Here is a 23,348-nt window from a genome sequence, read left to right on the forward strand (position 1 = left end):
AATAAATCATTGTTATCTATAAATAAAATAACCGAAAGCAAGATGTTGTGATTTTATTTGTTTATGCCTTGCATTATGCCAGGCATTTCTATCTGTAATAGCTGGAATTAGCTTGTTTTACCATTCAAGGCTTCAACTATTAAATATTAGCATGTTAACATGTGATTACATAAACTTACAGTATGTGGGAAATTTGTAAATGAGCCTTTCATCTACCTTCTAGTGTTGTATAGCCTGCAATGAGATAATATTCAGCAGTATTAGAGAATTAAGAAGATTAATCAAAAGATAAGTTGATTTTCCATGGCAGGCGGATACTGGACGTTTGTCCTTTTTATCAGTTGAAGTGATAAATCCAAGTAAATCTTATGAGACTCTATTGATTGGGAATTATATATCTAATGAAGTCATGAAAGCAAATATAGAGTTCTTTAAGAAAATTTAATTGAGATGGAAAGAAGTTCCAGACATGATTGGGTGTTGTGTCTCTTTCATTTGTAAAGACAAGTCAGAGACATAATCCCTGCTCTCAAGAGGATTACATTTGGCTGTTTTCCAGCTATAATATGTAATATGTGCAGATGGGTCAGTATGGCCGCAACATCTTTACATTAACAGGCTTTATGGCTTTATCCAGACTGTGGGGGGGGGGGAGAAATAAGAGATGCATCAGCTATTATTTTAAACAAGAGAAATTTAGATTAATGGTGCATTATTATCACAGATTTAAACACCCTTTTTAGAAATCTACTAAAAAAAAAAGGCTTAAAGATGGAGGGGGGTTGAAAGCACTGAAAAGAGGAACCTTTAACATAAGTAAAGAACAAAAATAAGAGTTTGAATTTAAGACGGGAACAAAGCAATAAAGTTACAGTTACAAAAAACTTACTGAGATATAAAGATTCTTAATTTATCTGTTTACTAAGCCACCATTTTTTTTCTTTTATCATCAAAGACCAACTTTTATGTCAGCATAGACCTGTGCCCATGTGATGAAGCAAAATTGTAATATATCTTATTTTGTGTAATGCTGCCATTAACTCAAGCACTCACTTTTGAAAGGTCTCTGTGAATGTGTTTACATGATAACACGTATTTCTCTCTTGTTGAGTACTTTGAGAAAAACAAAGGAAATTCTAAAGATACCAGAGAACAATAAAATGCTGCTGTAAGCACATTTACATTCACTAGGAAGTGAATACAAATCTATTATACCTAAAAGCATTTGTTATAAATAAGCTTGCACAAGGAAATTAAAGCTACAGGGTATAGCAAGACTGTCATAAACAGCACATCTTATAATCCAAAGCTGCTTTTAAATCCCTTTAAAAGGATCAGACAAATCTTTGGGCACTAATTAGTCAGTCAGCAAATCTAATCTTTGACCAAAACTCATGATCACCTACTTCTGCTTTCAGTCAAAGGGTTACATTAAGTTGTTGTTCTCAAACTATGTGGATACAATATAAAACCTGTGACAGTCTGTCAATCATTACAATAAAATTCCATTAAAATGTTGGTGTTCCTAAAAATTAGATTTGATTAAGTTTGAAGGGAAACTTAATTCAGTTTGGATGTGTTTTCTAGTCTGTTTGTCCAGTGAAGCATGCAGAAAATGTAGCTCTGCCACCCCTCGCTTGACATGAGGAACTTGCAAATGTAAAGCTGTGGGGAATGGATGGAAAGGAGAGTGCCGCTGGCAATTTGTTTTTGTTTAATATGAAGAAATCAGCCTCCAGATGGGATCCTATTATGATTACCATATGGGACCACAATGATTTATCAGATGCTGCTTGATGCCTCCGTGGCACCAAAAACATCTGCCAGCAATCTACACTGATCACTCTGTCATGTAAAGAAGAACATGACTAAATGTTCATTTTGAATCTCATCCAGTCTGTTTTTATGTTGAGTGTACAATAAATGTTCAGTTCAAAAGTCTATGTGCAAAACTGCAGGCATTTCAGTGAGGTTGCGCTGACACAGCACAACCAATGATTCGAGCTAAACAATATTAGGATGCAATGACAGTGCTAAAATAACATAAAGCAGGATAAATGATAACCTGCATGGTCCCCCTTTTGTATTATGTTTATATACTTTGATGTACAAGGTTCAGCTGATAGCTTTCAAAATTCACATGTTCACTATGTAAAAAAAAATAAACAGCAATGCTCTGCAGGCCGGGGCTGCAAAGAGAAAGTCAAAGCTTTAAAAAGCAATCAATTAAATAAATAAATAAATAAATAAACACTGTTTCTCATTTGTAGTTTTGCCGCTGCCCACATGGAAAAGCTAGAAAGCTATTGCAAATGTTTTGTATGATGAGAAAGCAAGATAGAGCTTTTTGGTTCAAGAGAGAATTGCAATCCACATTCTAAGATGATCACTTTATTCCATCTGTTAAACATATTAATAGTACAATAATGATCTGACTCTCTTTGGCTGCATCTGGTTTGCTATCCCACATGGAAACATGATTTCTGAACCATAGCAGTAGACTTTCAAGATTAATGTTGGTCCATCTGTCGGTGAACTAAAGCTATACACAAAGTGACTTGTACGGAGAAAAAAGAAAGAGAATAACTTGTTCAACCAAAGACTGATTAAAGAACAATAAAATCACTGTCAAAGTCCTGATGTTGATTCAAATTGTGGAAGAACTGCAGTAAGGAAAGACTGATCAGCTGGTGCAGGTAACACTGAGTTGCAATTGTTTGTGTTGTTGTGTCAAATCTTTTAAACACAAATATTCCTTTCTCACCTATAGTTTTACTGCTGAATGACATGTCCCAACTTAAATTACACAAAGCACAAGAAAGGGTCTTCCTGGCCGGTATAACTGCTGCCAAAAAGACGACTGCTGTGAGGTGGAAACCTCTACGTTCTCTGTCTTACCGCCAGTGGGTGTTATCTTTTATAGACGTAGCATATTTAGAGTTGTCTACTACACGTGTACATAATGCTAAGGAAGAAAGTATAATTGTCTGGAATCAAGCAGTGGCTGATCTCAAGAGTCTGATAATATGAGGCTACTGTTAAGGATGATTGAGGAAGTTGACAAATTTGAGAGGTGTTTCATTAGTATGCAGATCTAACACTTTATTATGTGTCCTGGGCCTGTGTATGTATGTTTATTTTATTTTTGTTTATGGTGTTTGTTCTATATGTGTTTTTGTTAATGTGTATAATATAGAATAAATAAAAAGTTGGTAAAACAAAAAAAGAAAAAGTTGCAATTGTTTCTACAAAAACAGGTCAAACCACAGTCTCTCAGAGTCAGACTTAACCCACTGATCTCTTTTTTTCAGTATGCAAACTGATCATTTAGAGGTTGTTGTTTACCACAGCAGGGAGATTTAAGAAGATAGCAGTATGCAACTAGAACAAATAGATGGAATTACTGTTCTAAACAAGTGGCCTTCTGACATATTTGTGCCAGTAAGTCGAACCCCACACACAACAAGCAAATGTTTGCACGGTTTTGACACAATAATAGTGATTCTCTTTCCTGTATAGATCTATTAAGAATTTACTTTTAGGACTTGTTTTGAGTCACATTTATTAAAAGATAATGTTGTTCACAGCACCAGCACGTTAAATTTCTAAATGACCAGAAATTTAGAACATCACTAGACAATGAAAACAACATTAACAATCGCTTACTAAGCCAAACACAGGATGGGTTTAATTAAAGAATTGTCTGACAAATATGTAAGTAGTTCAGTGAGGCCAGACCCACTTGAAAAAAAAAGCTTAGTGAGCATTTTCACAGACTGTGATTAGTTTAATCTGTCACAAAATCCTGAGACGTGTTTGCAAAGTCTTAGAAACACAGCTGAAGGCAAACACTCTTTGGGTTGTTAATAAACAGTCATTCAGTAAAGCTGTGTTGTAATTATGGAATAAGATCATATTGTTTCATACTGTAAATATCTGCACATTGCTAAGGAAACAAAACTAAGTCAACACAAGTGGCTTCTTTCAAAGTGAAGAAAATAATGAGTAACTCCTGAATCATCATTGCACTGACAGAGCTGTCAGTTCACACACCCACCGCTCTGAACAGAACAGGCCAGTGTGGAGGTGAAATAATAAGTGAAACAGCAAGAAGTGCCTGAGGGTGGTCCTTGGTAATGGCCGACTTACTGTGGATACCCAATTATTTCAGTCTGCTGTCTTTCCAGCAGATCATTTACTCTCAACTCACCTGTTCGACCGGCTGAGGCCTTCAAGCCAGGGACCAGTCTGATGAACATGACATGCTGGCACATTAGACCAGGCCTGAGGGAGAGCATCGGTGACTGAAGGCATATGCCAGGATATGACCACATTTAGAGCATCAATACAGCCAGCAGGACCAAAGATTAGACACAGAAACCTGCTCCAAAACAAATCAGTTTCCCTCACACATAACACATCTGTGTGAAAGGAATCTTTTGTGAAAATGAGAAAGAGGACAGACAGATAGGAGTGGGAGCCGAATAAATCATTTCAGTCTCTCCAGGCTTGAAGCAATATGTCAAAAGCAAAAAGCTTCCGCTCTACCTCACTTTTGATGTATTAACCACACAACCATTCAAAATATAAATAATCCACAACACCCCTGTTAGTCATGAAGCTTAGTGATAAGACAGACTGTTTGCAAGATTAACCAGCAGAGAGAAAAGAGTGGTTAAAGAGCAGCTTAGCCATGATAATATTTTTGTGACTTGTAAATGAAGGATTCTCATTTTTCTATGTGGCAGCCAACAGTTTGAGTTCCCTGAATGTTTTTACTGAATTTGCTGTATTAAGATGAAGTGCAAAGGATGGATAAAATATCAGCTTCTCAGATTTCAGGACAGGCTTGTGTAATTATATAACAAATTTGCAAAAAATAATATGGCAGTTCATTTATCTCCCCATGAAAGGAAGATTACCTCTGGTATTGCTTATATGTATAAAAAAAAAAAAAAGGGCCTGAAGACTATACCACAAAATATATCATTGCAGTGTCACACAATTAACAGGTCTTCAGCTTACTTTCAACCAAATGTCATCACACGCTCAACCAATTAAAATAGAAATGTGAGCTACCGTCTCAGTGGAATAACCTGCAGGATTTTTATCTCAAGCATCTGGCAGTGCAAACTCTCAATTACTATTAAATATATTGAGGAGTTTTATTTTAATGAAACACAATCAGAAGAAATGAGCAAGGTGTATATTATCATTATTCAAATTCTTAATGAGTCTGAATATAATCCTGTGATGGACTGGTGACCTGTTCTGGGTGTACCCTATCTCTCCACAATGATTGCTGGGAAAGACTCCAGTTACTCCATGACCCATAATTGGAACAAACAGTTCAGAAAAAAATGGATGGATTGATGGACTTTGAATGTAATGTCATTTTTATATTACTCGTTTTGGTCATGAAACTTGATACATGTGTGGTCTGTATGGTTACTTTAGGTGTAAAATGATACTGTAACAGCATTACAGCACCTCTTTGTGGATTATGGTGTCATAATATAGCAATTTGTTAGTATCTTTTGCGCCGCTCAGTAATTAGGAAACATCAAGCTGTCCCAGACTAGTAATATGAACATTTGCTGATTTTAATCTCTTTGTATCTTATGTTGCTTTTTTTAAGTCCAATTGTTCCTTTGATTTTCTTTTTTTCATATTCATGTATTGGTCCTTTAAATGTCACTTTTGCTTTAGTGCTTGTGTTTGAAAATTGCTATATCTAAAAACAACTCAATTTGGCTGAATGTGTGTGACTCTGAGTGTAATTTTTTGTCTAAAAAGCATAAAGATGAGATTATTTGCTATGAAACTGTTTGTATCAACTCATTTATTTATTTCTTATGTAAACAAAAAAAAACTCTGTTTAATGTCCCAGAGGAACAGACACCTTGAAGACAGCTCCAGTAATTAGCCATTTGAGTGATTTATTGATTTCACTGAGGAGCCCCTGAACAGACTGAGGACAGCCAAAGACAAACCCTCTGTCCTCTGTTATTGTCACCTGAGGGGGAAAAGATATCCTGACCCTACTCAAACTGCCTTGTTGCACCACTTGTCGTCCTGCCAATGAAACGGTGGTTCTTGCATTTTGGAGCAGACTTTCCAGTCAGATGGGCATTTTGGATGCTGACAGCTGAGGGCAGTTTCTGCTCGGAGTAGAAACTCTCCTTCATTCTGTCATCCATTTTGAAACCCTCTCATCTTTGCCTGCTGAACCGTCCACGTTCAGAAAGTGTAGAGAAAGCCACCATGGCTCTCCCTCTGACTTTCTAACGATGTTCTCGATCTCTGACACCCAGCTCTGTCAACCAGAACAAAGCCTTGTCTCACACAGAAAGGCAAGCACACTGATGGCTCCAGAGAGGTGGGATGGGGGAGTGTGGGCCGATAGGGAGGGGAGCCAAATGCCTGTGCCAGAGGGATTTATTTCCTGCCCTGACAGGTCACCTTTTTTCAGGTGGGCAGATGGATTTTCTACCTCTTGAAGCACAGCGAGCAGTTAAAAGACAGAGTGTTATTTTAATAGTCTGTGACAGGTCATCTCTGGAGTGTGCTAAAAGTTAACATCTGAGCTGCAGTGAAAATCATGCTGATACATATAGCAACCTGTTCCCTTGCAAATTCTGCAAAATATTCTGAGATTAATGAAAGAGCTTCGTGTTCCATGCATCACAGTCATCAACAGCACTGATACCGAGGATAAAAGCAGACTGTAGGAATACATTAAAGATAAGAGACCTCTAACATTTCAAGGGAGTGTTCATTTTGATCATAATACCAAAGGAACTTCAAGCATTTAATAACAGAATTAATACTCATCGATGATTTTAACTGCATATTTCTGCAGTTGTATCTGCTTTCACAGATGAGGGCTTGTAGCCCATATGAATTAATGTCAAATGGGTATAGAATTATCTGCAGTACTACCCAAAAGCTTTTCATCTCATGCCATACCTTTCCCCTCAACAGCTGTTGAGGGGAAAGGTAAAAAAGTCCCATATTTTCTCTCACTATTAAACTAGAGTGGAGTTTAAAATCAGCTGTGGCAAAGATGCAAATTAAGATGTTCCAAGATGCAAATATTTTGATGCTTGTCTGTGTTGTAAGCTGTGTGGAATCAAAGATTCTCACACAGGAAACAAACTCAAGTCTTCAGGTTGAAAGTCATTGACATTGTTCCTTCTGCTTCTTTAATTTAGAAAATAATCATACAAGCTTATGTTTTGCATTCGTGTCCATGAGCATCAAATAGAGAGAGAAAACATAAAATCCAGAACATAAAACTGCCAATAGGGATTGTTTTACCATTTGCCATGAGGCTAAACTGAAATATCCATGTTTTGTGGTTATTTTCTAAAATATGATAGTCATCCTCCAGAGCAATAAACAAGACCATTTTGTGGAGTGTAAACACTGGCATTTCAAGCCAAAAATGAGACAATAATCTATCACTTCAAATGTGAAACTAGCACCTTGCAGGTTTGTTAAAACCAAGGAAATGCAATCACACACAGTGACAGATGTCAATATTCGTATTTGTTGATGGAAATCAAATAGTAGTGTTAGATATTTGTTGAACACGTAGGATGTGATATACAGTAAGTTAAATACTGTTTCTGCTCTTCTCATATATCCATTGGATGACCTCAGTTGTTGACAGCTGATTCCACACCTGCAGCTGATTTGGCCACATAATTTTGTGTAAAGTAAAAAAAATAAATAAATAAATAAATAGGAAGCTTTAGCAGACAGGATTACTTAAGAGTTAAGAAAGTACTTGATAAAACTTTGTCCAGAGACCATTTCAAACATGCATCCATGGAGGCCCTGAAGGGTCATGGGGTGAAACTTTTATGAGCTAATTTTTCACCACCTTCCAATAAATTTTGCATTCCTCAGAAAGGCTGCGCTGTATGATGATATAATGTTATGTATTATGTAGTAGAAAGCTGCTGTGAAAGCTGCATGAGGTAGCATTCACTGCAGCTGAACAGATAAATATTTTGCTGAGTGCTGATTGGGGCAGGCTGTGCCTGTCATTATGACTGCTCTGCAAGTAGCTCATGTTTCTGATGGTGACACATTGGTTCATAATGAGCCAGAAACTAACAGCGTATGGAGATTGTCTGTGTGCAAAATCCTGTTGTGACCCTATAGGGGTTCCTTAGCAATGCACCTGGTTTCATGCATCTTGGAAAGAAAGCTGCTTTCATACTGAAAACTAATAGCAATATCCTGGTGCTGTGAAAAACATGTACACAGCAGTGAGTCTGATTTAAGCTTGTGTTACACAAAATGCAGATCTGCATCCCGCTGGGAGCGACAACATTTCTACTCATCACCGTTTTTCACTGACTACATATTGTTGTTGTATATGTGCTGCTCAGTTATATAGATTATTGATTTTCAGTCATTAATTTATCTTATAGCTGTTTATTACTTAGCACTTGTAAATGTACCTTTCAATACCATACTTTACTATTTTCCTTTTTACATTTGTAATTTCATAGTCAGAGTAGTCATACAGTATCCTCAAATCCTGGAATGCATGTTAAATATGTGCTGAGGTTATTCCTTCCCTGCATCTCACACTAAACCTGTTAAAAAGGGATCAGTTTTGAAAAATACACTCTTGAGCATCTTATCAAAACCTTCTCTTTGCTTTTAGAAAAGTAGATGTTTAACTGGAATGAAGAAATAATGCAGCTCAAGCACTGTAAGATAGGCGCCTCTGTTTTCCTCCAAGGTGAACGTGCTGGAAGACATTTGTGTGCAGCTCCAGAGCTTACAGTGATTATAGTGTTTAGTGATCATTTCATAACCTTTCCATTTCGGTCAGACCCATTAAATCTCTCCAAGTGCACACAATATTATCAACAGGGTTGTTCCTAACTTTCTCTGCAATATCTGTGGTGACTATGTGTAGCTGCAGGGTTACAGACTGTGCGTGAATAACAGCTATTTAGAGCTGATCGCCTGCCATGCCCATCTGCTGAACCACACTGGCTTTGGCACAAAGCCAGGAGTCAAACCTCATCACCCTCATGGTCTCCACAGCTGGTGGTACTTTTGATAAGGCTCCTATAGATGAAGGATGCACGTTGTAGAATAGTGTTTTCATAAAATGCACTAAAATGAATCCATCAATCACAAGACTTTAATGTCTAGTTTTGAGTTCAACTACTGAATGGACAGAAGCTTACATTTTAAATATGCTGAGTTTAAGGCAGAGATCTTCTGCAGTATTTGCAGGAATTTCTGCGCATTGGCCAAGATTGGCCACAAAAGATTGATGCTGCCCTCTACTGTTTCTAAGAATATTAAAATTGCAGATGGAAGATATCCTAGAGCTCTGAATTTTCCTTCTTTATTTTAATGATGTACAATACAGTAACAGGACAAATCATCTGTCTTTTTATGTATTTATTTAGTTAGTGGCCATAGTAGATGGAATAGAAATCAGCTGCCAGGGATGAGCAGCTGCGGTGCAAGCAGAATCACACAGATTGGTGAAATGTTTGGATTAATGGCAAAAACAGAAAAAACAAATAGAAATGTTTCCTTTACTTTAAGCATGCAGGATTTGTTTGGGTTAAATAATGGCAGTGAAAATGTTTCATGAACTGAACAACTGGAAAAAATGAGTTCACTTGACAATTAGTTCTCATAAACTCCAGATGACTCACAAGTCTGTCACAGTAGATTTCAACATTCTAAAGCATAAATATTGACTCATAAATTTACTCTTCTTAGAGGTCACAACTGATGCTGTCACATTATGGGTAACACTACACATTGTTAGTCTTTTACATGTCTGCAACAATACTTAAAAAAATCTGCATGTGCAGTAAATACTATCGCTATGAGTTTTAATCACATAAAAAGAGCATTAGTGCAATTAAAACATTGTGCAATAGCTCATAAAACTGTATTATCTATTGTAATTTTAAACGTTTTTTTAAAAAGCTGTTTTATGTGTCTTTTCTAACATTTCCATTTCCTGTACTACAGATTATTGGTTGGTTCATATTATGAACAAAAAGAAATTCATTTATGATTAGAAGTGTAAGCTTGTGTCCACCTGCACTCCTCCATATGCCTATTTGTTTATCTGAAATATGTAAAAGATATTCTGATTTCAGCAACTGGAGTATCTACTGGTATTCGTAGAGTATAGTAGTAGTAGTAGTAGTAGTAGTAGTAGTAGTAGTAGTAGTAGTAGTAGTAGTAGTAGTAGTAGTAGTAGTAGTAACTGGATGTGTAGATTCCAGTTCCAGTGTGGCACAATGTCGCCATCTGACAATTAATTTCTCTATAGATAGATAGATAGACAGACAGACAGACAGACAGACAGACAGATAGATAGATAGATAGACAGACAGACAGACAGATAGATAGATAGATAGATAGATAGATAGATAGATAGATAGATAGATAGATAGATAGATAGATAGATAGATAGATAGATAGATAGATAGATAGATAGATAGATAGAAGGATAGGGCATTTGGGGCACACTGCTGTGCATTACTTGACCACTTAAAACTTATAAAAGTTGCTTTAGGAATCATGTTAATGCAAAGTTATCTACTGAACTTTTAAACTACACATCAACATTTAACCCTATCCCAAGTCATCACCCTAAACCTAACCCAACAAAGATAAGATTGATGCCTTTATTTTTCTTTTTTTTTAAAAATTTAAAAAAAAATTTTAAAATTTTTTTAAAAAGTGACAAAAGGAAAAAAGTCACATTGTTTACAAACAAAAAAAACTTAAAATTAATATTTTGCAGGTATCTCTGTCTCACAAAAATTTGAATGACAGACCTATTTCTAACAATTCAACTTCAAAAAAGTTTTATTTGATAAAATCAGAATAATCAGAATTAATAATCAAATGAAAAGTAGTTAAATGACTGTTACATTTAAAGCAAAAATTATTGGAACTGGCAACACTTGTTCTGTATTTGCTCGGTTTTGAATCAGTACAAAAATTTGCAGTTTTACCCTCCCCTACTGGGTGGTTACCCTGTGATGAATAGTTGTAGGTATGCTGAACTGATGGGTCCCTTTCGGGGCATGCACATTAACCAAAGGTCATTAATTCTATGAGTATGTCAAACCATAAGGACACCCTGTTCACCCAGCGGTAAATGGTGCAGAGCAGACCCACTGTTGTTCCATACTCGCTGACAACTGTGTGGAAATTTGGAGTCCTCTAAATGCCAACTTTTTAAGAACTTATAGTAACAGACTGTTTTCATGTTGAAAAACATACAAATGATTGTTCAGAACACAGAAGGTTATGTACAACTACAAACATGAAGAGAAACTATTTTAAAAATTAAAACCAAGTTTAGAACTGTTGAAACACATTTAAAGCGATTTATTTAACCATTTATTTCTTTATTTGTTTGTTTGTTTGTTTTACCCATCTGCCATCGTTACATTGTTATATTGCGTAAACATTACCTGACAGACCAAACTGAGGGTCCAATGTGCCACATCACACCCAATCAGTGACAGCTACGAACTACTACGTGTTTTGCTGTACAGTCAACCAATCAGAGTTGCTCTTTATCTGGTGGGTGACCAATAACGTTTAACAACATTAATCTGTAAAGCAAGAGGAAGTCGATGATGTGTGTTTTGTACACAGTTGTGCCGACACAGAGAAAATTCGCTCGCTCTTTAATGTAGTTTGTTTTTTAGAGCTTCAGCTAACAGAGAGGAGTTAAACACTGTATAGCCAGCTACCACGCGGGCTGTAAAGGTTCACGGTAACTGGGCAGGATTTCGACGACAGTTTTACCAACTTCTTATCGTCATGGTTACCGCGATTTCCTTTCTGTCAGCCACCCTTCAGCTCTCCAGGCCGGGGTGGAAATAGATCAAGACTACTTCACCACATGATGGAGGATTTAACTTGGGATTATCATGGCTGCTGTGACGGTGTGGCGTTTCACCAGTGGTCGCCGCGTCCTCGGAGGTTGGGGTCCACTGCTGTGCGTTGCACTCGGCTCTCTGGTGGTCGTTCTGATGCCCCTGGTCGGGGTGAAGAACCAGTGCTGTTCCTCCCTGAAGGGCATCTCACAGCTCCGCTGCCAGCTATGGGGGAATTCGGTTCCGAGTCCAGCTGTGCAGTCTACAAGCCTGACTGTCCCTTTCACTGCCCTGGATCTACTGCCTCAGAGGTCCAAGCCCAGCAAAGGTACAGTCAGCACTTGGTGTCCTGATCCCGCTGTTTAACTCACTGCCATATGTCAGACAAGTCGTACATCTATAAAGAGACGTGGCCAGTGAACACTAAGATAAGGACAACAGGGGCATAGCGGCGACTGTATGGGGTCTTAATAGTAACTTTAGAGTTATTTAAGTCACTTGAATAAAAGTTCCCAAAATCCACAACTTGCTGTCCTGGTAGTCAGCTGATCTGACGGGAGATGTAAGAAGACTTCACTTTTCTGACAGTATTAGTGTTCAAACCTTTTTAACGTTTTGATCCAAAGATTTTTTCAAATGAATCTTTTTTATCCTAAATCTAACCAATAATCAATATCTAGAGTAAGAACAAGGTACAACTCTATAAGCTTTAGTCTTATTCTTTAATAACTAAGATTAATTTTCTGATCATGTATACAGTTGCTCTTAAATACCAGTTTGTGCAAAATAACTAATATCGAACATAATTTCTTTATAATATTTAACTTATTAGTTTTTGCAGATGCCTTTTTGTATGATTTTTATGATACCTTTTGTATTGTTGACACTGTTCATCCTGTTCTGATTGCAGAGATGGAACTAGAGGCCAAAGCAGCACTGCAGCAGGCTGTGGAGATGAAGAAAATTGGGAAGAGGGAAAAGGCTCACAAGCTGCTGGTACATGCCCTTAGTATGAACCCAGAATTTGTGGATGCTCTGACGGAGCTGGGAACCATTTTGGAGGAGGAGAAAGATGTTGTTCAGGCAGACCACCTCTACACAAAGGCATTGGCCATCTCGCCCTGTAATGAGAGAGCTCTGGTCAGCCGAGATCGAACTCTTCCTTTGGTGGAGGAGATTGACCAGCGTTACTTCAGCATCATTGATAGTAAAGTGCGAAGGCTTATGTCCATTCCTAAAGGTAACTCTGCACTCCGTCGGGTGATGGAGGAAACCTACTACCACCACATCTACCACACTGTGGCCATTGAGGGCAACACACTCACACTGTCTGAGATTCGCCACATCATTGAGACACGTTATGCAGTCCCTGGAAAGAGCCTTCAGGAGCAGAACGAAGCTATCGGTGTAGATGCAGCCATGAAGTATATTAACACCACATTATTGTCCAGATCAGGTGCCATCACTGTTAGTGACATACTGGAGATTCACAGGCGGGTGCTTGGCTATGTGGACCCTGTGGAGGGTGGGAGGTTGCGCACCGGTCAGGTGTTTGTGGGCCACCACATCCCACCCCACCCTCAAGATCTGCAGAGACACATGCAGGAGCTGGTTCAGTGGCTCAACTCAGATGAAGCCCTGCAATTGCACCCTGTGGAGTATGCAGCCCTCGCCCACTACAAACTCGTATATATTCACCCTTTTGTTGATGGCAATGGACGCACATCACGACTGCTCATGAACCTTGTTCTCATGCAAGCAAGTTACCCACCGATTACTATTCGTAAAGAGCAAAGGGCTGAATATTACACAGCTCTAGACACAGCCAATGAGGGTGACGTTCGACCCTTTATTCGTTTTATAGCCAAATGTACGGAGATAACGCTGGACACATTGTTGATTTCCACAACAGAACACACTGTGGGATTGCCAGGATCCAGCAAAGACCAGGCCTGCCCCAACTGCAAACAGACCATCCCAGTCCATAACTGAGCTGGAGATGGACAGTTTAAAGAGAGCATGAGGCTCTAGCATAAGGAATAAGTTTGTTTCTTAATATATTTCCATTTCCATTCAGCTACATCATTATTTGGCCATTTTCAACCTAATTCTCCCACGTGCCTGTGCTGAATTCATTTGAACTGTTGGAAGATGCTAAACTGCTGTTTTGTTTTTTTTTTAAATCTTCATGAAAATAATTTGCTTCTACAATGAAAATAAATATTTGCTGTTTACTTTGTGACCATTTTCCAAAGGAGTATTATTTATATCAGAGAACAATGTAAATACTGCTGGCAGAGAAATTGTTGCTTCCTGTTGCCACCAGACATCCAAATGATTTCCTCTGGTTGAGTCTCATATGAACATTTGTTTGCGAAAAAGATGTCTGCTAACACTGTAAAGCACTTTCATGTATTTATTTTTAAATTTTTCAAATAAAAAGTTATACCTTTCATCACATTTTACAGTTTTATTGTTGACAATGAACAAAGCTGAACAATAAACTGGGCTCAGCTATGAATACAGAATTTTATTCAATCAAGACCCAAAGAGGGGGAAAGGGGGTTCATTTCTGAGAAACCAAAATCACAAAGGTAGAAAAGGAGACATTAAAAACAGCTAATTACATACTAATATTTTTTTAAAAAAAAAAGATTTTTATCGTTTACCTATATTCCAAATTTAAAAACATCGACCATAGAAATGATACAAAACAGCACTGCAGATTATAGTACTTTGCACTGGACATAAAATTGATAACTTCTAGAGACTGAAAATTTTTAGAACTCTTTAACGTTAGGGCACTGCGGTGAGAGAAATATATATATATATATATTTATATATATATATATATACCATCTTTTCTGAAAATCTGAATTTGGATTTATTATAAACTATGGTGACATATTTGAATGTTTTATATCTGAATGTTATTTACAGACAGATGACTGGATGACTCTTCATCTCCTCACACAGGAAAACATGGAAAAAACTGCATAGATACTTTTCTCTGGTTTCAAAGAGAACAGACCTACATATATACAGATGACAACAGCAGCTTTTTTTTTCTTTAGCTTTACTAAAAAGATCATTCGTTTTGTTTTTTTTTCAGAAGAAGAATGACATGAAGGAAATCAGGTCTAAATGCCAAAAAAAAATGGTTTAGACTCACTTCTAAAAAGTATGTTTTCTTTAAATTTATGCATTACACTTGTATTTTATTGAGCTTGTGAAGGTTTGCATTTACCAACTGTGTCCTATCAATTTATCTGAAGACTATTATCCCAATTAACTGTTCAGGTTATAAGATTAAACTTAAAAATTTTCCAATCACAGACACTGGAGATGTGCTTCACCTCTTGGCTCAGATGTAATGATGAAAACAAGTTTGTTGGACTTTATAGAGCACTAAACAAAAACACAGACACACCAGCCAGGAATTATGTCTAGCCACTAAAACACATGCTTCTACAGGATCAGTAGCATCCTACATAGCCTGAAGTGTCCTTAGGCCACAACACATAAATCATACTGAGATTGAGAGCCTAGCAGAATGATGCCTGTTTTGCTCCAGAACCGATGTATTAATGAAAATTATGCAAGTAAAAAATTAGTAGGACAGAACAATACTTTAAATACTATAAACCAGAGCATCAGCAGTGTGACAAGTATTGTATTGTAATACAACTATGGAAAAGCCAGTTATCAAATACTTAGATTAATATCAGATGATGATTTAGAGTTGCTGCTAAATAAAACTAATTAAGTAACCGTATGAGATTTTCCAAAAAAAAAAAAAAAGCAAAATCACAACTAGTTTTGTTAGCGGTGTCCTCAGTCCTCTAAATAAGTTATACAACAAAAGTCCTAAGTCCTTAAAACATCTTATCACTGTATCACATCCACTTTATGTACACACCAACTATATTACACCATATCTGAATGTTTGCATATAGCTTTTTTTTTTTTTTAAATTCCATTCACAAGTTAGGCTACTTTGAAAACGAAAAGGAAAAAAAAACCTCCAATATTCTGTCAGATTCCTTTAACAATTCACAACCAAAATAGGGAACTGGGAACAGAAGGCTAACAACTTTAGATACAATATATTTACACACAAATATTATACACTTTTATATAAAATATCCTGACAAACACCTTCAAACATAATCGACCAAAACAATCTGTCACACGGGAAAAATCTCGGCCGTGAGGAGTTCATGATGCGAGTCAGGTGCGCAGGGATTAAGGCAGTTTCGCAGAGCAGATGATGAGGAAGTGACTGACATTAAAGGGACAATCAGGTAACAAATTACAGAATAATCACCAACACCAACAATTTTTTTCTTTTTAAAGACACAAAATGGCTTTCAGTGTGAAGGCTGTCGTATTTCTGCTCGTCTCCTTTCACTTGTTGAGAAGCATCCTGGCAAAGTCTGAATTTGACAAAGGTCTTGGCTCTCCGGCTACGTTCTCCGCGGCGCTGCCCGTCACCTGCTCTCGCTCAGCTGCCGTCCCGTTCTCCACCTTGCCTGTGGGCGTTGTCTGACGGTGCAAAGAACGAGGGAGTAAGGAGAGTTGGGTGCGCCCTCTTCCTCTCCTGAAACATTTTTTGAGATTACATTTTCATGAATCTCTTGTTGTGTTAAAACAACTGCCTACCAGAATCTGAGCACAGGCGTTTGGGTAAACTTACGAGCCATAGACTTGGCGAGGCACGTCCGTCATTGGCCTGCTGAAACCAGGCTTATCCATTTGGCTTCTACGAGGAGGGTTGCTTATAGCAACAGAGATTTTGTTACCTTCCACATCCATGCTATCCATTTTCATGACTGCCTGAGAGGCTTGGATTTCATCTGCAAACTCAACATATGCCAGACCCTGCAAAGCCACACAGCAAGAGGGTTATGTCTGAGTAACAGACAGTTTCATGACTTTGCTAATTTGCTGAAGGATCAAAGTGGTTTAAATGAGCTTTTTTAGGACTAGTTTAAACCAAATATCTGGACATGTGCCCTCCTAATGCCTCACCTTGGGTTTTCCTGAGCGATATGTGACGAGACGAATGTCTTTGACAGTGCCATGAGCATTGCAGATTTCCTTCAGCTGCTCTTTAGTGCATGAGAATGGCAACCCAGAGATGAAGATTTTATGTTTCTCCAATGCTGTATTATATTTGAATACCTGAAAACACATCAGTGTAAGGATATCACTAGAGTGACGTCCACTTTGTAGGTTGTTGCGTAACACAACAGGAATTTAAGCTTCCTGTTTATGAGCCGCTTGAAATTTTACCACTTTTTAAAATCTCTTGAAGAAACCAATTGCAAGAAAATAATTAGGGGGAAAAACAACTTTAAACCTGTAGACCAATTATCTACTCACCTTAAATTCAGGATTTTTGTTTTTGTCCACACAAGGCGACACAAACATGGGCCTGCCCTCCACCTCCTGTCTGTCCAACTTCAGGGCCTCCGAGACCGATACTGGAGATTCAAACTGCACATAGCAGTAACCTCTGAAGGTTCCTTTGTTGCTGAAGATTGGGCGAATCTCTTTGATAGGACCGCAGGTCTCAAACAGTGTCCTTAGCTTTGCCTCTGGCTCTTCCAGGGTGTACATCAGATTGCTGATAAACACGCTGGTGCTGTCATCCCGAAGCTCTGGCTTGTCATCATTCTGCCTCTGGGCAGCGACCACTGCTTTTTTGGTGCCAGAAGTAGCAGGCCTACGTCCAGGAGAAGTGTTCCTCCCAAAGAATCCAGTCTCAGTCTCCATATGCTCATCTGTGGTGTTGTCAACATGTCCTTTGTGTCTTTTAGGAGCTTAAAATAAACCCAAAAAAAAGAAAAAAAGGTAAGGGGCAGGGGTTAGAAACTGCACATAAATTTTGCCCAAATATGACAAGTTCTTTCTCAAGATTTTTTTTTTCTTTACCAAAATCTTCAGTCCAATCATCAGGACAATTATCTTGTGCAGCTTTCCTCTTCTCTCCAGCTCGAGTTCCCTTCTTCTGAGTCTTCTTTTCCACCTTGGCTTTCCGCCGCCGCTCAACTTTCTCCTCCTCTTGGCGAGCTAGGTTGGCCTCCTTCTCAGCTGCCTAACAGATGGGAAGAGCAAAGTAACAATTAGCCAAATGTAACCAAAATGATAAACCTGCCCAGTACTGTGCTGATGTATCCTCCCACCTTTGTTCGCTGTTCATTAATCCTGTTTAGCCGTGTCTCTGTCTTCTGCACTGCTGCATCCCAATCCTCCAATGAGCCTGCATGAGGGCAGAGAAGTTAAAGATAAAATGTTAATGAGGATAATTATAAATATGTGAAGGCAGAAGACGGAAGCTGTACAGCTGCTGGACAATAATGATGATATTCTGTTGTACCACGTTGCACCACCAGGTGGAGCCTATTCCAGTTGCATGCAATAAAACCACCAAAGTACTTTGAGGAAAAGACTCGAACAATGGCAGGATTAAGATGTAGTCCATCAGTGACACATTAGCAGTTGTATTAATTATGAGCAGACTTTCTAGACTGATAAACTTTAAACAATTATTAACATCAGAGCAGCTTTTACCAGAAACGATACAAAACACAGACCACACACATCATCACAATGTAAAACCAGTATGATCGACGTCCACTGACGACACTGGGATAACTGCTTACAACTTATTTAAACTGACAGACTGTAAATTGTTGATTTGTTTAATACGTTGTGTTAAAGGGCAATCACAGAATAGACATTTTTACTGAAAATGTGATTTATTTCTGTTTTAGTCTAATTTAAGCAAGATGGTTTAACTTAATCCGTCTTTCAAATTTCATTACTAAGTTCATTTTGTAGTAGCTATGTCAATATGATGGATAAATCTACTATTATCAGCCACTATTCTTCATTCATTTTAATCATTAATTAACTGATTCTTGGCTAGGCTAACTAGGGGGTTGGCAATTTTAAAAAGCGGGGAAAAAAAAAAAAGGAGGGGGAGGAATTCTATTACACACAACCAAGAAATTACATTTTTAATTCTATTTCCGCTTGAAATTTTTTGATATTACCTTCTACCCTCTCAAAGGTGAGCAAGACTTCGCAGACGTGTTCTGGGTAGTCTGAAGTGCACTGCACCGCTCTGTGGAGAGCCTTTCGGCAGTGAGCAGGATCTCCATAAGATCTATTAATAAATAAATAAAAAGACAGGACAATGCATTTAGATTAGCCTCATAGGCACTTCATTACGAATGTTGTAACCCACAGAGATGGACAGACAGACCTTTCAAGGTTGTAGTATTCCAACCACATGTTGGCGTATTTGGCGTTCCCTTTGGTCATGATATTATCCCACAGCTCTCTTGCTTTTTGCATGTTCTTGCAGTGGAGAGCCTGGATGGTAAACAACAATATATCTAATGCTCATTCAACAACACTCCCCTGGTGTTTGCAAATAGTCATCATGATAAACTGGCTTACCTCTATCCTTGCCCAAATCTGCATGATGACACAAGAAGGATCTCCACTTTCACCAAACCCTGCAGTTTAACAAGACAATGAATATGAAAACCAAACCTCGACCCTCAAACAAAAAAGTCAACAGAAAGCCCCCCTACTTTCTTCAACGTCTTGTTTCATGTAGTCCAGAGATCGAGAAAAGGCTCCTCGTAGTTCTTCTAGCTCTTTGCTTGATTCTGAACAGAAAAAAGATTTTTTTTTAAATTGTCATTAAAAAAAAAAAAAAAAAAGAAAAAAAAACCTGACCTGCGCTCATTTCACCTTTACTGAAATCTACACGCCTCCTCAGGTAGTCGAGGTATGCCTGCCAAATTTCCACGTAATCAGTCGCTTGAATGAAGCCAGCATTCAGCGCCTTCTCAAAAACATCTGTCACCGCACAGGGATAAAAAAAATATCAAACATGATCAAATATGTGAATAAAAGGGCAAGGACATGTCCACAAGACAAAGCTAATGAGAATTAGTAAGGGTTGATATTCTTCAGTATGTCATATATCCTACTGCCACACATTGATCTACTTTAGAAGTATTTGTAAAAATAAATAAATAAATTAAAGTAAAAGTAAATAAATAAAAGTTGTCCTCTAGCTGTTACCTGAGACAGTATGATGCTCATCTCCATGTCTCTCCAGAGCCAGCAGGTAGTTCTTCCACAGACTCATGGTCCAGGGACAGTTCCGGACAGCACGCTCATGAGTGGACAGGACCAAGTGTTTGATTTTCAGCTGACGGTCCTGCAGAGCCGAGGAAATATTTCTTACTGACTGGAAAGACAACATTATGCTCCACACTGATTGATACTCACAAGATATGTGGTGTATTTTGCCCACATGTCTGGAACCAGGCAGTTCTCCGCTAAAGCCCGCTCAAACGTTATCTGGACCCGTGCTGGGTCGCCCTCCTTTAGCTCAAAGTCGATGAGGGCCTGATATTCTGCCAGTTTAGGAGGTTCTGCTACCAGCTGGGGCAAGATAAGGGCAAGCAGACATGACGTATTGCTTAACTGTGAATATCATTAAGAGTCATTGAAGAGGCTTAAAGACTTAGATTTTCTGAATTTAAGACAGTTACCAGTGCTTCTTCAAAAGGTTTGCACTTCTCCATCTGCTGCAAAGCCTTTTTGTACAGTTGTACGACTGTTTCTGGAACTCCATGTTCAGCCCACTCTTCATACTCTGCATATGTGGTTTCCATCTCTACAAACAGCAGAGTTCAATAATCACAGACTGAACAAAGAACCTGACTTCTTCCCCACCATTTTTACATATAACATCATCAAAGTAGCATTGAAAAGGGCAAGAATTTATTAACCGGACCCATATTTATGAAATAACAAGGAAGGAGCACCTATTCAGCAGAGCTTTTAAAACACGCATAAGACAGCACACTAGTGGGCCATCTGGCTACCTTAAAGCATAGTCAGACATGGCATTTCAGAACCCACATCACCAGCCTCCCACTTTCTCTCAAGTTGCTACATTTTCTTATTTATCATTATTATAACCATAACCCTTTTTTTCCCTTAAGTTGTGTCATTTGTGAGTTTTCAGGTGGGTCTGTCAAAAGGAACCTGTCCCATTTTTAAACAAATCTATGTGGAAAAAAGAAGTCACCATGCTTACCCATTAAGGGGACTGCCAGCTGGCGGCGAAACAGTGTATGGATTCGCTCGAGCTGAGCGTGTAGCAGCTCCTGCTCCTCGCGACTGGGAATTCTGCCAGGGGGAGGCTGAGAGAACAAGCAGCAGAGAAAATGGTGCTGAAAGAAATTTTACTCAAAAGCATGAAGTGAACAAGTATTAAAATGGAATAAAACTGTCTGAAACAATCCATGGCGCTGCAATAGTATTGTTTTAATTTGGCAAGTCAATTACTTTCAAAAGGTTCTATCAACATAAATATTTATTCTGCATGGGACTAATAAACAAAGGTACAATAAAATCAGAATGACAGAAACCACAAACCTGCACTGTGGACAGAATAGCATTCTCAAACTCTCTGTATGCCTCCCACAGTGTCTGTCCCTTGGTCATGTGAAGTCCCACAGCTGTTACTGCTCTCTCAAAGACAGCTCTCACCTTGTCTATCCCACCTGGTGAGCCCATGCCACCAATCGAGTACTGGGCGTATTCAAGCCAGATATCTGGACCTGATTAAAAAGAGACAGAATTAAAGTTTAGACAGTGTGATAACCGAAGATGAGTTTAAAGGAGCAAGCAGTGGGATGATGCACTTACAGATGTAGTCTTTTATCGCTCTCTCAAATAGCTCATATACTTTCTCCCGGTTTGACTCTTCTTCTGTCAGACGGATCTCATCCTTAAGCCAGTCCAGCCAGATCTCTGCAAGATTTTTTATATTTCATTTGCAAATAAATAAGAGCTGCTTACCCCACAACTGTGTTAACATGAACCAACCTTCAGTGAGAGGGAAAAGTTCACTCATCTTCTGTCTTGCCTTTCGCAAACGGAAAAGTTCTCCCTCCTGCTTTAGCAGTTTGATAAGATCCACGTGGCAGTTGTAGTCGAAAGCATTGATCGACAGCTAAAAACACAGAATTACAAAAGTCACAGGTTGGACAATACAAATGAATATATTTGAATGAACTGATTTTCTAATCATTAACCACATATCTGTTGCTTGCTTCATTCAAAAACAACCTATAAGACATCAAATGTCAACATTTCTACTAAAAATACATCTGTGCATCTTTGCTTAAAGCCCCTTCAGCAAGCCTCCTTCCTCACGCTTTCCTTTCATCTCCTTTAAGGAACTTGTATGTTATTCTGCTTAGATTTATGAGAGACGCCTTCATCTTCAAGAAAATGCACATATAACATTCGCTGTCATTTTTTTAAATCACCATTTTCAATTAAACACATTGCTATTAAACTATATTAAGAGGATCCACTAACAACATCCTTCCAATAGATCTTCTTTTCCATATTCCTTAATGTTAAAGGTTAAACAACAATTGAAAGCTCTGAACATCAGACAGTAATTTAAGGTAAACATACATGCACGCAGACAAGTCAGGGCCGTCATATAATAAATAAATTACCCGACGTGCCTGTCGTCATATCTATATTACAAATTATACATATGACAGTTAAGTAATTACAATTTCAATACATCTTTATTATACATTTTAATTTCCAAATAGTTCAGTCCTGCAGTGCTGTTTGTGTGGAGTGCTTCAGTTGTAGGCATGTGTACCATTACTAACCAAGCTACTGACCAGGTAACTAAAACAGCGTTACTGTCAAGTTGTGTATGTTACCAACACAGTAGACTCTACTGTGACATATCATTAAGCATTTATATAATTATCACACAAGCGCAAATAAAACTAATATACAACTTTATTCCCCACGTGTACCATCTGACATTACTTAAAGCTGTGACGCCATTAGATCGCTTATAGTAAAAAGGCGCGTGACGCCAAACAAGCCGTTAGCATCACAACTTAGCAAGAGCTAATCACGATGTCTATGTCTGTGTGAATGACGTCGTGAAATTAGCGCTTATTTAACTGTTTTGCATCACAGTCGCTACCACAACTGTGCACACAGTTCCTGAGAAAAAAAAATCAGAACTGATCAGCTAACAGTGTAAAACCAGCTGACTTATAGCTCGCTGTATTAGCTCCCATTCATTCCCAGTAGCTTATCCGCTAACGTGGTTAATCAGGCTTAGCACGACTGATTGCTGAATAATTACTTGCTCCTCCAACCGCTGGATTTCGGCTTCGTTTTCTTTCTCATCCTCCGACGAATCTTCATCGTCGTCATCTGAATTTTCTACACCCATGCCTTCCTCCTCGTCTCCGTCCGATTCCATCTCTCTCTCCTCCATCCCAGCTTCTTCTTCTTCCATATCCTGCAACTGCGTTTGCTCTGCGTTACTCTGCGCTGCCATGTTGGAAATTCTGTCTGCCT

At 38.4% G+C, this 23,348-nt stretch overlaps 2 protein-coding genes across 3 annotated transcripts; one reads left to right on the forward strand and one right to left on the reverse strand.

Moving 5' to 3' along the window:
* Positions 1-11,954: 11,954 nt before the first annotated feature.
* On the forward strand, positions 11,955-13,892 carry ficd (FIC domain protein adenylyltransferase; the record flags this gene model as incomplete). Its single annotated transcript, XM_079251885.1, has 2 exons — positions 11,955-12,228; positions 12,811-13,892. The coding sequence occupies 2 exons, from the start codon at positions 11,955-11,957 to the stop codon at positions 13,890-13,892; spliced, it is 1,356 nt and encodes a 451-aa protein (XP_079108011.1).
* Positions 13,893-14,458: 566 nt separating this feature from the next.
* On the reverse strand, positions 14,459-23,331 carry sart3 (spliceosome associated factor 3, U4/U6 recycling protein; the record flags this gene model as incomplete). Of its 2 annotated transcripts, none has more annotated exons than XM_079251877.1 (19): positions 14,459-16,500; positions 16,597-16,781; positions 16,932-17,084; positions 17,286-17,725; positions 17,838-18,000; positions 18,089-18,165; positions 18,962-19,074; positions 19,174-19,283; positions 19,371-19,429; positions 19,508-19,585; positions 19,671-19,778; positions 20,007-20,145; positions 20,217-20,372; positions 20,483-20,607; positions 21,034-21,139; positions 21,375-21,559; positions 21,648-21,752; positions 21,828-21,954; positions 23,131-23,331. In XM_079251877.1, the coding sequence occupies 19 exons, from the start codon at positions 23,326-23,328 to the stop codon at positions 16,308-16,310; spliced, it is 2,820 nt and encodes a 939-aa protein (XP_079108003.1). In that variant the 3' UTR covers positions 14,459-16,307. The 2 variants fall into 2 exon arrangements, with proteins under 2 accessions (XP_079108003.1, XP_079108002.1); XM_079251876.1 differs by having other exon boundaries at positions 19,656-19,778; positions 23,131-23,328.
* Positions 23,332-23,348: the final 17 nt, after the last annotated feature.

Source organism: Telmatherina bonti (genome assembly GCF_933228915.1).
Source record: "Telmatherina bonti genome assembly, chromosome: 13".
NCBI classification, from domain to species: Eukaryota; Metazoa; Chordata; class Actinopteri; order Atheriniformes; family Telmatherinidae; genus Telmatherina; species Telmatherina bonti.